Source organism: Macaca mulatta, chromosome 1 (assembly GCF_049350105.2).
Source record: "Macaca mulatta isolate MMU2019108-1 chromosome 1, T2T-MMU8v2.0, whole genome shotgun sequence".
Taxonomy (NCBI): Eukaryota; Metazoa; Chordata; class Mammalia; order Primates; family Cercopithecidae; genus Macaca; species Macaca mulatta.
In genome coordinates, this window is record NC_133406.1 from 13,679,636 (window position 1) to 13,692,763 (window position 13,128).

At 43.6% G+C, this 13,128-nt stretch overlaps 1 protein-coding gene across 14 annotated transcripts in view; it reads right to left on the reverse strand.

Moving 5' to 3' along the window:
* TBCE (tubulin folding cofactor E) overlaps nt 1-13,128 on the reverse strand; it is an 83,322-nt gene that overhangs the window by 63,475 nt on the left and 6,719 nt on the right. For all 14 annotated transcript variants that reach the window (XR_003727395.2, XR_013413804.1, XR_013413806.1 and 11 more), the window contains 1 exon segment: nt 6,363-6,493. Coding sequence is in view for 6 of the 14 variants with exons in the window: in XM_015126572.3 (XP_014982058.2) it covers nt 6,363-6,462 (100 nt within the window). In the remaining 8 variants the exon portion in view is untranslated.

Genomic DNA, 13,128 nt, shown 5'->3' on the forward strand with positions numbered 1-13,128 from the left:
AGATGGGTTTCACCATGTTGGTCAGGCTGGTCTTGAACTCCCGACCTCAGGTGATCCACCCGCCTCGGCCTCCCAAAGTGCTGGGACTACAGGTGTGAGCCACTGCACCTGGCCTAGCTTCTACTTCTAATGATTCTTGTGATTACATTGAGCCCAACTGGATAAACCAGGATACTCTACCAATCTTAAAATCAGCTGATTAGCAACCTTAATTCCATCTATAATTCTAATTCCCCTTTGCCATGTAACCTAAGAAAATCAGAGGTTCTGGGGATATCTTTGGGAGGCTATTATTCTGCCCACCACAGTGTATCATCTTTATTCCGCCTACACTGTTTAAGATATAACACTTTTTAAATCTTTGTATGATGCTATCACAGGAAATCATATCTCCAGTTACAAGAAGCCATTTGCAAAACATTAGTACATACTGCATTTCTTTCCGGTTTTTTGTTTTTGTTTTGTTTTGTTTTGTTTTGTTTTTGAGACAGTCTTACTCTGTCACCCAGGCTGGAATGGAGTGATGCCATTTCGTCTCACTGCAACTTCCTCCTCCAATGTTCAAGCGATTCTGCTGTCTCAGCCTCCCAAGTAGCTGGGGCTACAGGAGTGCGCCACAACACCCAGCTAATTTTTTTTGCATTTTTAGTAGAGACAGGGTTTCAACATGTTGGTCAGGCTGGTCTCGAACTCCTGACTTCAAGTGATCTACAGCCTTGGCTTCCAAAGTGCTGGGATTACAGGCATGAGCCACCATGCCCAGCCTGCATTTCTTTTTAAAAGTAATTTTTTAAATGTTTATTTACAACAATAAGCACAATCAACTCGTCTAAGTGCTTTAAACATCTGATTTAGTTGTCATAACAGCCCTACGACATCCAGTGAAGTAACTGCAGAAATTATTACTAAATCTATGTTCGATTTCTCTGCATCTTAGTACCAATCCCAAAAGATGACCTCTAAAAGAAATGCGAGCCAGGTGCGGTGGCTCACACCTGTAATCCCAGCATTTTGGGAGGCCAAGACGGGTGGATTATAAGGTCAGGTGTTTGAGACCAGCCTGGCCAACATGGTGAAACCCTGTCTCTACTAAAAAAAACCATGCAAAAATAGCTGTGTGTGGTGGCAGGTGCCTGTAGTCCCAGTTACTCGGGAGACTGGGGCAGGAGAATCCCTTGAACTCAGGAGGCAGAGGTTACAGTGAGCTGAGATCGTGCCATTGCACTCCAGCCTGGGCAACAAGAACGAAACTCCACCTCAAAAAAAAAAAAAAATGCTTACATTTATAGTAGCTCCCTCTCTGCAAAATTACAATTTTCAAGGGGGAGAAAAGCACTTACCTGATAAAACATGCATGGAGAAAGTGTCACATTCACAGGCAATTGAATAGATAAAAATCAAATAATATGTACCACTTCATATTTGCTAAACTATCATTAAAAAACTTTTATCTATATTACTGTACTAGTGATATGCCACCCTGTCTTCAAGAATTGGGACTTCTCTCCCAAGAGCTGGAAGAACGGCTTTTGGCAGATAGCCCTCAACTGTCTGCCTTCTTGTGGAATTGTCTACTGTAGAAAGCATCTTGCCCAAGGGCACACCCCCTTCCTAGGGTCAACAGAACCCAGTGACAGGTCATCACAAACGTGTAATGATCCAGCCCCTCATCTCAACTAGAAAAGACTCTGAAAGGCCATTGTATCTTCAGAGCACCCAAAGGGGACAGCTGAAATATTTGTTGAGGCTGCACCATAGCCCAGCTTAGCCCTCTGCCCAACCTTGCTTACTCTCTTTCCTCTTTCATGAGTACTGGTCCCAAAGTACTTGCTAATAAACTTTCTGAACACTAAACTTCCTAAGTGTAAATCTCTAGCTCAGTCTGCTTCCCAGAAAATGTGAACATTGGAAATTTCCAAGTACTGGACATTGATTGACTTGCAGACAACAATTTGGCAACATATATCAAGAACATGAGAATATTCACATTCTTTAGAAGTAACAGAGTAGGGCCAGGTGCAGTGGCTCATGCCTATAATCCCAGCACTTTGGGAGGCTGGGGCAGGCAGATCACCTAAGGTTAGGAATTTGAGACCAGCCTGGCCAATATGGTGAAACCCTGACTCTGCTAAAAATACAAAAATTAGCTGGGTATGGTGGCGGGTGCCTATAATCCCAGCTACTCGGGAGGCTGAGGCAGGAGAATCACTTGAACCTGGGAGGCAGAGGTTGCAGTGAGCTGAGATCATGCCATTGCACTCCAGCTTGGGCGACAAGAGTGAGACTCCATCTCAAAAAAAAAAAAAGTAACAGAGTAGAAAGGGCATGGGCAATGAAGGATAGATTCAAATCCCAACTCTGCTACATAAAAGTTTTGAGACCTGAGACTTGGTCTTCTTGTCTATAAACATGGGAATCATAACATCTATATTTTAAAGTTGTTATTGTAATATTCAAAGTTGAGAGTATGCTTTCAAGTGTCTGGTATACAGTAATTATTCATTAAACATTACTTTCTCTTCCCATTTACAAATAATAATACCAGGAAAGAAAAAACCCTAGCCAGATTAAGTATATGTTAAAGACGTCCACAGCCTCCATGAAGGCAGAGACCACATGTATCTTGTTCAGTGGTTTTCACCAAAACTTATTGTACCTCAGAATCCCCTGGAGTAGTCATTTTTATTTCTTTACTTTCCTATTAAACTTGTTTTCACTTTACGGACTCACCCTGAATTCTTTCTTGTGCGAGATTCAAGAACCCTCTCTTGGAGTCTGGATTGAGACCCCTTTCCTATAACATCTTTCTGGGGACCACTGATGGGACTATAGTGTGCAAACCCCTGATCCAAAGGCTAACTTTGGGTAAGTGGTAGGGTCCAGTAACATCTTTCTAGTGAACCACAGAAGGGACAATACTGAAGAAACCCCCTGACCCAAAGAAAATAGACTGCAGCACTGACTGGCTGACTTGGAAGTCAAGGAAACTTCTTTTGAGCTATTTCCAGCTTTCAACAATTGAGTAGGCTGGGCATGGTGGCTCATGCCTATAATCTCAGCACTTTGGGAGGCCAAGGCAGGCAGAGCACCTGAGGTCAGGAGTTGGAGACCAGCCTGGACAACATGGTGAAACTCAGTCTCTACGAAAAATATAAAAATTAGCCAGGCAGGCCGGGCGCGGTGGCTCAAGCCTGTAATCCCAGCACTTTGGGAGGCCGAGACGGGTGGATCACGAGGTCAGGAGATCGAGACCATCCTGGATAACACGGTGAAACCCCATCTCTACTAAGAAATACAAAAAACTAGCCGGGCGAGGTGGCGGGCGCCTGTAGTCCCAGCTACTCGGGAGGCTGAGGCCGGAGAATGGCGTGAACCCGGGAGGCGGAGCTTGCAGTGAGCTGAGATCCGGCCACTGCACTCCAGCCTGGGCTACAGAGCGAGACTCCGTCTCAAAAAAAAAAAAAAAAAAAAATTAGCCAGGCATAGTGACAGGCACCCAACTACTCAGGAGGCTGAGGCTGGAGAATTGTTTGAACTCAGGAGGCGAAAGTTGCAGTGAGTCAAGATCACGCCACTGCACTCCAGCCTGGGTGACAAGGGCAAAACTCCTTCTCAAAAAAAAAAGTAAAAATAAAAATTGAGGGAAGTATATTCTTGTAAAGTAAATTTGGAGCATATTTGTTTCCTCTACCTGATTCCTCCAGAATTTGCAAACTATTTTTAAGTATTCTTAATTTATGACAATATAGTTATTTGCATAAGTGCAGTAAGAATCTGTTTCCCCCCTTTTTTTTTTTTTTAGATGGAGTCCTGCTCCAGGCTAGAGTGCAGTGGCACAATCTCGGCTCACTACAACCTCCGCCTCCCGGGTTCAAGCAATTCACCTACCTCAGCCTCCCAAGTAGCTGGGACTACAGGCATGCACCACCACACCCGGATAATTGTTTGTATTTTCAGTAGAGACAGGGTTTCACCATGTTGGCAGGCTGGTCTCAAACCCTTGACCTCGGGTGATCCACCTGCCTCGCCTCCCAAAGTGCTGGGATTACAGGCATGAGCCACTGCACCTGGCCAAGAATCTGTTTTCTTTTGTAACAGGACACAATTGGAAAACCTGGTTATTTTACCAAGGCTTTAACTGGAATGGCATGCTTTCCTTTAAGGAAACAAACTTGACTTGTAAAGCCAGTAAAAGCCGCTTGGGAAAACATCTCAAACCTTGCCTCCACAGTCTCTATACAGGCTTCCTGACCTGGGGAAAGTAAAAAATGTCGCTTTCTCACAGGCCCAGGAGCCCAAATTTATCTTGGGAGCCCAAGAGGAGAGGAATTTACTCAACTCATAGATATTTGATGGTACAAACTCATGCTGGGCTCAGCTTTAAAAAAGTCTTATCTGGCCGGGCGCGGTGGCTCAAGCCTGTAATCCCAGCACTTTGGGAGGCCGAGACGGGTGGATCACGAGGTCAGGAGATCGAGACCAGCCTGGCTAACATGGTGAAACCCCGTCTCTACTAAAAAATACAAAAAAAAACTAGCCGGGCGAGGTGGCGGGCGCCTGTAGTCCCAGCTACTCGGGAGGCTGAGGCAGGAGAATGGCGTAAACCCGGGAGGCGGAGCTTGCAGTGAGCTGAGATCCGGCCACTGCACTCCAGCCTGGGAGACAGAGCGAAACTCCACCTCAAAAAAAAAAAAAAAAAAAAAAGTCTTATCTGAGGTTCTTTCTATGGGACAGAGTTCCATCAAAGCCAATTTAAAAACAGCTTACATGAAAAATAATTATTCTTGCTGCACTTTATACAAATAATCAGGTCAACTATAATAAAGCAAATCAGTCTTATCATGATTTGTCTTTAGTAAAAATTGGAAACTAGAGAGAAAAACTATGTTTCAAAACTATGGAGCATTTGTTATCAGATTCTAGTCTCACTAGTTGTTTTTAAGTTTGCTTCTTCCGCGCCGGGCGCGGTGGCTCACGCCTGTAATCCCAGCACTTTGGGAGGCTGAGGTGGGCGGATCACGAGGTCAGGAGATCGAGACCATCCTGGCTAACACAGTGAAACCCCGTCTCTACTAAAAAATACAAAAAACTAGCCGGGCGCGGTGGCGGCGCCTGTAGTCCCAGCTACTCGGGAGGCTAAGGCGGGAGAATGGCGTGAACCCGGGAGGCGGAGCTTGCAGTGAGCCGAGATTGCACCACTGCACTCCAGCCTGGGCAACAGAGCGAGACTCCGTCTCAAAAAAAAAAAAAAAAAGTTTGCTTCTTCAACTTAGGCTAACCCTGTTTATTCCTGTGAATCAACTGGTGATCTCTGGCTGCAGCTCAGAAGAAACAAGAGGGATGGGTAAAGTAAAAATATAGATAAATATTCTAATCCTGGGTACATTGCAATCAGCTAGTAAACCCATATCAGCTTGGTTCCAGCAGTTGCCCAGTTCATAGAAAGCCATCTTATTGGCCGGGCACAGTGGCTCACACCTGTAACCCCAGCACTTTGGGAGGCTGAAGTGGGTGATTTACCTGAGGTCAGGAGTTCGAGACCAGCCTGACCAACATGGAGAAACCCTGTCTCCACTAAAAATTCAAAATTAGCTGGGTGTGGTGGCACATGCCTGTAATCCCAGCTACTCAGGAGACTGAGGCAGGAGAATCGCTTAAACCCAGGAGGCGGAGGTTGTGGTAAGCCAACATCGCACCACTGCACTTCAGCCTGAACAACAAGAGCGAAACTCTGTCTCAAAATACACAGAAAACTCAAATTTTTGTGGACTAAGACTTATGAGTAAGTCTACTATGTTATTATTTACTCTAAAAACTAGAAATTAACATCCAAAAATGAGGAACAATTAAACAAACTATATACTACACTAAATGTAATCATTAAGAAATATGCAAAATAAAAAAAAGAAATATGCAAAATAATGCTGTAGAAACATAGGTAAATTTATACAAAAAATAAGTTTAAAAAAAGGTAACAAAAAATTGCAATGTGTATCAATTTAAACTATATTAGATACCTACACACATGGATTAATGACAAAAGAAATTTCAAAAAAATTACTTGAGGTTTATGAGGTTTCAAGACTTTTAGCTGTTTATAATAGTTTCCTCAGAAGATATTTTAAGGTTGATTTCATATAAGATAGCAACACTAAATAATTAAATCGCATATAATTAAACAAAATCACAGATACAACAGGCTACTGTCACCCAAATAAAACTGGATATGGGAAGCATCTATAAATTAGGTGTTAATTTCGTCAAAATTTGTGACATAAAGTGCCATTGAGAAGCTTACACAGAAATAGCTGCAAAATACACACACGCACACATATACGCACAGACACACAATAATTACTTACCTGCCACAGGAGGGACGACACCAGCAAAACGTACTGTTGCATGTTCTCCATTAACTTCAACTCTTCGACCAATGACATCCGGTGTCAAAGTGTCACTCATTATAATATATCCAGAATCCAAAATATGAGATCTAGGAAGAAAAATACAACACTGATAAGAACTTAATACAATTCCTTTAAAGGAAATTTTTTTTTTTTTTTTTTTTGAGGCACAGTCTCACTCTGTCGCCCAGGCTGGAGTGCAGAAGCGCAATCTCGGCTCACTGAAACCTCCACCTCCCTGGTTCAAGCAATTCCCCTGCCTCAGCCTCCCAAGTAGCTAGGATTACAGAACTCGCCACCATGCCTGTTTAATTGTTTTGTATTGTTAGTAGAGACGGGGTTTCACCATGTACAGGCGTGAGCCACTGCGCCCGGCCTAAAAATGTGTTTTTAGGAGTCGTCAGCACAGAGTTTATAACTGATAGCGTGAAAGTAGATGAGAATGAAAGGGTATCAACTAGAAAGAAAAGGGTATCAGCTAGAAAGAAAAGGGGATCAATGACAGAATCCTGCAAAAACATAATAGTTAAGAAAGAAGGAAGAAATCCCTAAGAATTCGGAGAAAGAAAAAACAGAAAAGAAAAAAGAAGAGCAGCTACCTGATGCCTTGGAATCCAAGGGACAGAGTTTAAAGCAGGAATAATCAAACAACAGTATCAGATGTTGCAGAGAGAGCCTGTGAGACTAGGGCTTAAAAATCTGTGTTCCTTTTGCAAGAACAAATATACCATATTTGTTAATTTCCATACCTTCATCTTTGTCTAAATAAAACTCACTTCCTTTTTTTCTTTTTTTTTTTCTTGAGACAGAGTCTCACTCTGTCACCCAGGCTGGAGTGCAGTGGCACGACCTCTGCTAACTGCAACCTCTGCCTGCTGGGTTCAAGCAATTCTCCTGCCTCAGCCTCCCAAGTAACTGGGATTACAGGCACACACCACCACACACACGCCACCACACCCAGCTAACTTTTGTATTTTTAGTAAAGACAGTGTTTCACCATGTTGGCCAGGCTGGTCTCGAACTCCTGACCTCAAGTGATCCACCTGCCTCAGTCTCCCAAAATGCTGGAATTACAGGCATCAACCACCATGCCCGGCCCAAATAAAACTCACTTTCTATTTTAAAAAGCTAGCAATGTTGGCTGGGCACGGTTGTTCATGCCTGTAATCTCAGCACTTTGGGAGGCCAAGGCAGGCAGATCATCTGAGGTCAGGAATTCGAGACCAGCCTGGGCAACATAGTGAAACTTATCTCTACCAAAAAAAACACAAAAAAAAGGCACGTCTGTAGTCCCAGCTACTTGGGAAGCTGAAATGGGAGGATCATGTGAGCCCAGAAGATTGAGGCTGCAGTAAGCCAAGATCATGCCACTGTGCTCCAGCCTAGGCAACAGAGCTACAGCCTGTCTCAAAACAAACAAACAAAAAAACACAAATAAAAGATAACAGTGTTGAAGTACAAGGATTTTTAAACAACCACAAGTTACACGACTATTGAACAAAGTATTTTTCTATTTTAATATTACCATATATAATATGTGCACAAAACAAAAGAAAAAACATATGCTATTACATGCCGTCTGGGGTTATAATTACATTATTGACAGTCGGGCACGGTGGCTCATGCCTGTAATCTCAGCACTTTGGGAGGCTGAGGCAGGCAGATCACCTGAGGTCGGGAGTTCAAGACCAGCCTGACCAACATGGAGAAACCCCATCTCTACTAAAAATACAAAATTAACCAGGCGTGGTGGCACATGCCTGTCATCCCAGCTACTCGGGAGGCTGAGGCAGGAGAATCGCTTGAACCAAGGAGGCAGAGGTTGCCATGAGCCAAGATTGCACCATTGCACTCTAGCCTGGGCAAAAAAAACTCCGTCTCAAAAAAAAAAAAAAAAAATACTGACTACCCGCAAACTCCATTGGTATATAGATATTTGAGGCCTTTGGTATTATTACCTCTCCACCTTTATGGTTTTTTTATTTTTATTTTTTTTAAGAACAGGTAGACGGCCGGGAGTGGTGTCTCATGTCTGTAAATCCAGCACTTTGAGAGGCCAAGGCGGGTGGATCACGAGGTCAGATATTCGAGACCAGCTTGACCAACATGGTGAAACCCTGTGTCTACCAAAAATACAAAAATTAGCCAGGCATGGTGATGTGTGCCTGTAATCCCAGCTACTCAGGAGGCTGAGGCAGGAGAATCGCTTGAACCCAGGAGGCAAAGGTTGCAGTGAGCCAAGATCGAGCCATGCACTTCAGCCTGGGCAACAGAGCAAGACTCCATCTCAAAAAAAAAAGAATAGGTAGACATTTCCTGTTACTGGAGTTGTCTGTTACATTTGATCTGCTATTTCCATATTACAGAATAATCTAAGCATTTCAATCTCACATTATGATTTTATTAAGTTTCAGCATAAGGTCCCAATCAGGTCCTCAAATATTTTGTAAAAACAATAACATTAGGCTGGGCACGGTGGCTCACACCTGTAATCCCAGCATTTTGGGAGGCCAAGGCGCGTGGATCACAAGGTCAAGAGATCGAGACCATCCCAGCGAACAGGGTGAAACCCCGTCTCTACTAAAAATACAAAAAAGTTAGTTGGACGTGGTAGCGCACCGCCTGTAGTCCCAGCTACTTGGCCGTCTGAGGCGGAAGAATCACTTGAATGCAGGAGGCGGGGGTTGCAGTGAGCCAAGATCATGCCACTGCACTCCAGCCTGGTGACAGAGCAAGATTCATCTCACGAAAAACAAACAAACAAACAAAATCATTTTTCCCAATTGTTGTGAAAAGAATCCTACTTTCAATATGGAGCTGAATTTTGTCTATTTAAATAAAGGAAGGCAGGGCCATTGGGAAGGGGGCCAGGATCCAGATCTAAACCTGCCCAGTAGCGTTGAAAAGCAAAAGAGAAATGATCTCCAAGTCCATAGTTGGTGAGAAAAGTCAAAGCAGTTTAGATGAATTTTTTTTTTTTTTTTTTTGAGACGTAGTCTCACTCTGTTGCTCAGGCTGGAGTGTAATGGTGTGCAATCTCAGCTTATCGCAACTTCCATCTCCTGGGTTCAAGCGATTCTTCTGCCTCAGCCTCCTGAGTAACTGGAATTACAGGCGGCCGCCACCAGGCCCAGCTAATTTTTGTATTTTTAGTAGAGATGCGATTTCACATATTGTCCAGGCTGGTCTCAAACTCCTGACCTCAAGTGATCTGCCCACCTCAGCCTCCAAGTGTTGGGATTACAGGTGTGAGCCACTGAGCCAACCAGTTTAGATGATCTGATGGTAGGATCAACATACAGGTCAGACCAGGTACGGGGAATTTATGTTTTTAGTAAACTAAGAGGTCTGGCCAGAGACACAGCACTACCCAAAAACCTGTGCTCAGATTCAGAGCTCTAGTCCCTAAGAAGAGAGACTAATAAAATGACTGCAGAACTCCATTCCTACAAGAAATTAAAGTATTAGGCCAAATCTTGGCTCCATGAACTAGAATGTATAGGGATTATCTAAACCCAGAAACTCACAAGGCCCCACAGTCTGAAGCTCTTTCCAGCTGGGGCTCAGCTTAAGGGTACTACCATATCACCCTGCAGATCAGGCTAACAGTGAGAATGGCTTGGTAAGAAGAAGCGGGCAGCCATCAATGGGTAGTAAAACCAGGGAGTGTAATAGCAGGAATGAGGATTGAAGACACTAGGAAGCCATTCTCATTATTAATAACATCTGTAAGTAACTCATGAATTCCTTCACATGCTTGATCCTATTCAATCTCCAGTAATATATATTTTTTTCGTTCCTACCTGTATGCTGTGCCCACAGACGGGACCAATGAGATCATTAAGTATAAGATCTAAGGTCAGTAATTAACAGTCTCCGTGTCAAGTCAGGTTTTTTTGTTTGTTTGTTTTGAGACGAGTCTCGCTCTGTTACCCAGGCTGGAGTGCAGTGGTACAATCTCAGCTCACTGCGACCTCTGCCTCCCAGGTTCAAGTGATTCTCCCACCTTAGCCTCCTGAGGAGCTGGGATTATAGGCATGCGCCACCAAGCCTAGCTAATTTTGTTTTTTGTTTTTTTTTTAGTAGAGACAGGGTTTCATGTTATTGGTCAGGCTGGTCTCGAACTCCTGACCTCAGGTGATTCACCCATCTCGGCCTTCCAAAGTTCGTGGGCCTCCCAACTAAAAATACAAAGTGCTGGGATTACAGGCGTGAACCTCTGCGCCCGGCCTCAAGTCAGTATTTTTGATGATCCTGTCTAGTCTCTGAATGTTTCTAATAATGTCTTTCTTGATACCATGATCTTTTGTGAAGACCTAGAAACTGGATCCATGTCTTGGTGACCTATGCCTTAGTTCCAAAGCCTTTACCCTCTTCTTCTAGCTAGTAACCAATGGGTCCCTGTTTCCTGAAGTTAGACCTACGTGATGCTGTTACTGGCCCACTCTGTACCCTTATTGCCTGTTGCTGGGACAATCACTTTGATCACTCCCCCACCCCCAGCCCCATTTTAGTATCCAGTCAAAATGACCTGCAGTCAGCTGCTGCCTAGTTAAATTCTCTCTTATGGACTGCACTGGGCCCTCTCCTAATCACCTGAATGTGAGTGGCATGTTGCTCTTCTTAGGCCTATCTGGGTGCTAACTAAGGCTTGGTTAAGATGGAATGACTTTTTAAAATACACACACTTGCTAACTAATGAAGACAGCCCACTTAAATGTTGGAGTGACTCTACTTGTTACTGTTCTTTCAAAAGACAAAATTTACATCTCTAGGCCGGTGCGGTGGCTCATGCCTGTAATCCAAGGCCGGAGGCCAAGGCGGGTAGACCATGAGATCAGGAGATCAAGACCATCCTGGCTAACACAGTGAAACCCCATCTCTACTAAAAATACAAAACATTAGCCGGGTGTGGTGGCGGGCGCCTGTAGTCCCAGCTACTTGTGAGGCTGAGGCAGGAGAATGATGTGAACCCAGGAGGCAGAGCTTGCAGTGGGCCAAGATCACACCACTGCGCTCCAGCTTGGGCAACAGAGCAAGACTCCATCTCAAAAAAAAAAAGAAAAGAAAAGAAAAGAAATCTACATCTCTATCATTTTCACCTAGTAATTTTCTACTACTGCTTTGTGTAGCTACAGAAAATCAATATATTCCCTTTCTCGGCCAACATTTAAATGTGGAAGGCCGGCTGGGCACGGTAGCTCACACCTGTAATCCCAGCACTTTGGGAGGCCAAGGTGCATGAATCACCTGAGGTCAGGAGTTCGAGACCAGCCTGGCCAACATAGTGAAACCCGTCTCTACTAAAAATACAAAAATTAGCCAGGTGTGGTGGTGGATGCCTGTAATCCCAGCTCCTAGGGAAGCTGAGGCAGGAAAATCGCTTGAATCCGGGAGGCAGAGGTTGCAGTGAGCCGAGATCACGCTATTACACTCCAGCCTTGGTGACAGAGGGAGATTCGGTCCCAAAAAATAAATAAATAAATATGGAAGTCCATTTGTTACCATTTCTGCTATCCCTGCTTCCTGTCTTCATCTCCCAAACCTCTCTACCAGGATACACATTTCTAGCTCCTTAAACCCTCCTTATAGCATTCCAGTTTTCCTCCGTAACTGATTTACTGATTCCATGCTTAAATTGCAATACCTAGAACTGAAAACCACATTCCAGATATGGCCTGACCTGCATGTGGGGTACAATGGTCTGAAAAGCATTCATTTAACAGTGTAGGCCAGGCAAAGTGGCTCACACCTGTAATCCCAATACTTTGGGAGGCCGAGGCGAGTGGATCATCTGAGGTCAGGAGTTCGAGGTCAGCCTGGCCAACATGGTGAAACCTGTCTCTACTAAAAATACAAACATTAGCCAGGCATGGTGGCAAACACCTGCAATCCCAGCTACTCAGAAGGCTTGAACCTGAGAGGTGGAGGCTGCAGTGAGTGAAAGTGTGCCACTGCATTCCAGCCTGGGCAACAAAGCAAGACTCAGTCTCAAAAAAATAAATAAAATTTTAAATTTTAAAAAATATGAAAATTAGCCGGGCATGGTGGTGGGTGCCTATAATCCCAGCTACTTGGGAGACTGAGGCACAAGAATCGCTTGAACCCAGGAGGCGGAGGTTGCAGTGAGCTGAGATCGTGCAACTGCACTCCAGACTGGGCCACAGAGTGAGACTCCGTCTCAGAGAAAAAAAAAATGTAGACATTACATTCATTTTTTTCTGTCCCTTTCATGGGAAAGACTGTTGCTTACTATTAAGGTTGCAATGAAAGAAACTCCAAAGCCATTTCTGACTTATTACCATTTTCTGATCATAAAATTTAAATGTTTAAATTTCACTACAATTATATTACCCTAAAAATGAGTTTTTTTTTTACCAGTTTTAAGAGCCCTTTCAAAATTTTCATTAACATGTAAGCAGAATTTTACTACAACTGAGACATATAATTTGTTCTACTTCTTTTATTAACTTTTTAAAAAATAAGGTAGGGTCTCACTATGTTATTGAGGCTGGTCTTTAACTCCTGGGCTCAAGCAGTCCTCCTGAGAATTCCCAAAGTGCTGGGATTACAGGTTTGAGCCACCTCAACTAGCCATATTAACATTTGTCCATGAACATTTTTCTATACAACCACAGAGTCAACACATTAATCATCTCAATATTCAAGTATGAAACCACAATTTACTTAATAATTTCTCTCTCTCTCTCTTTTTTTTTTTTTT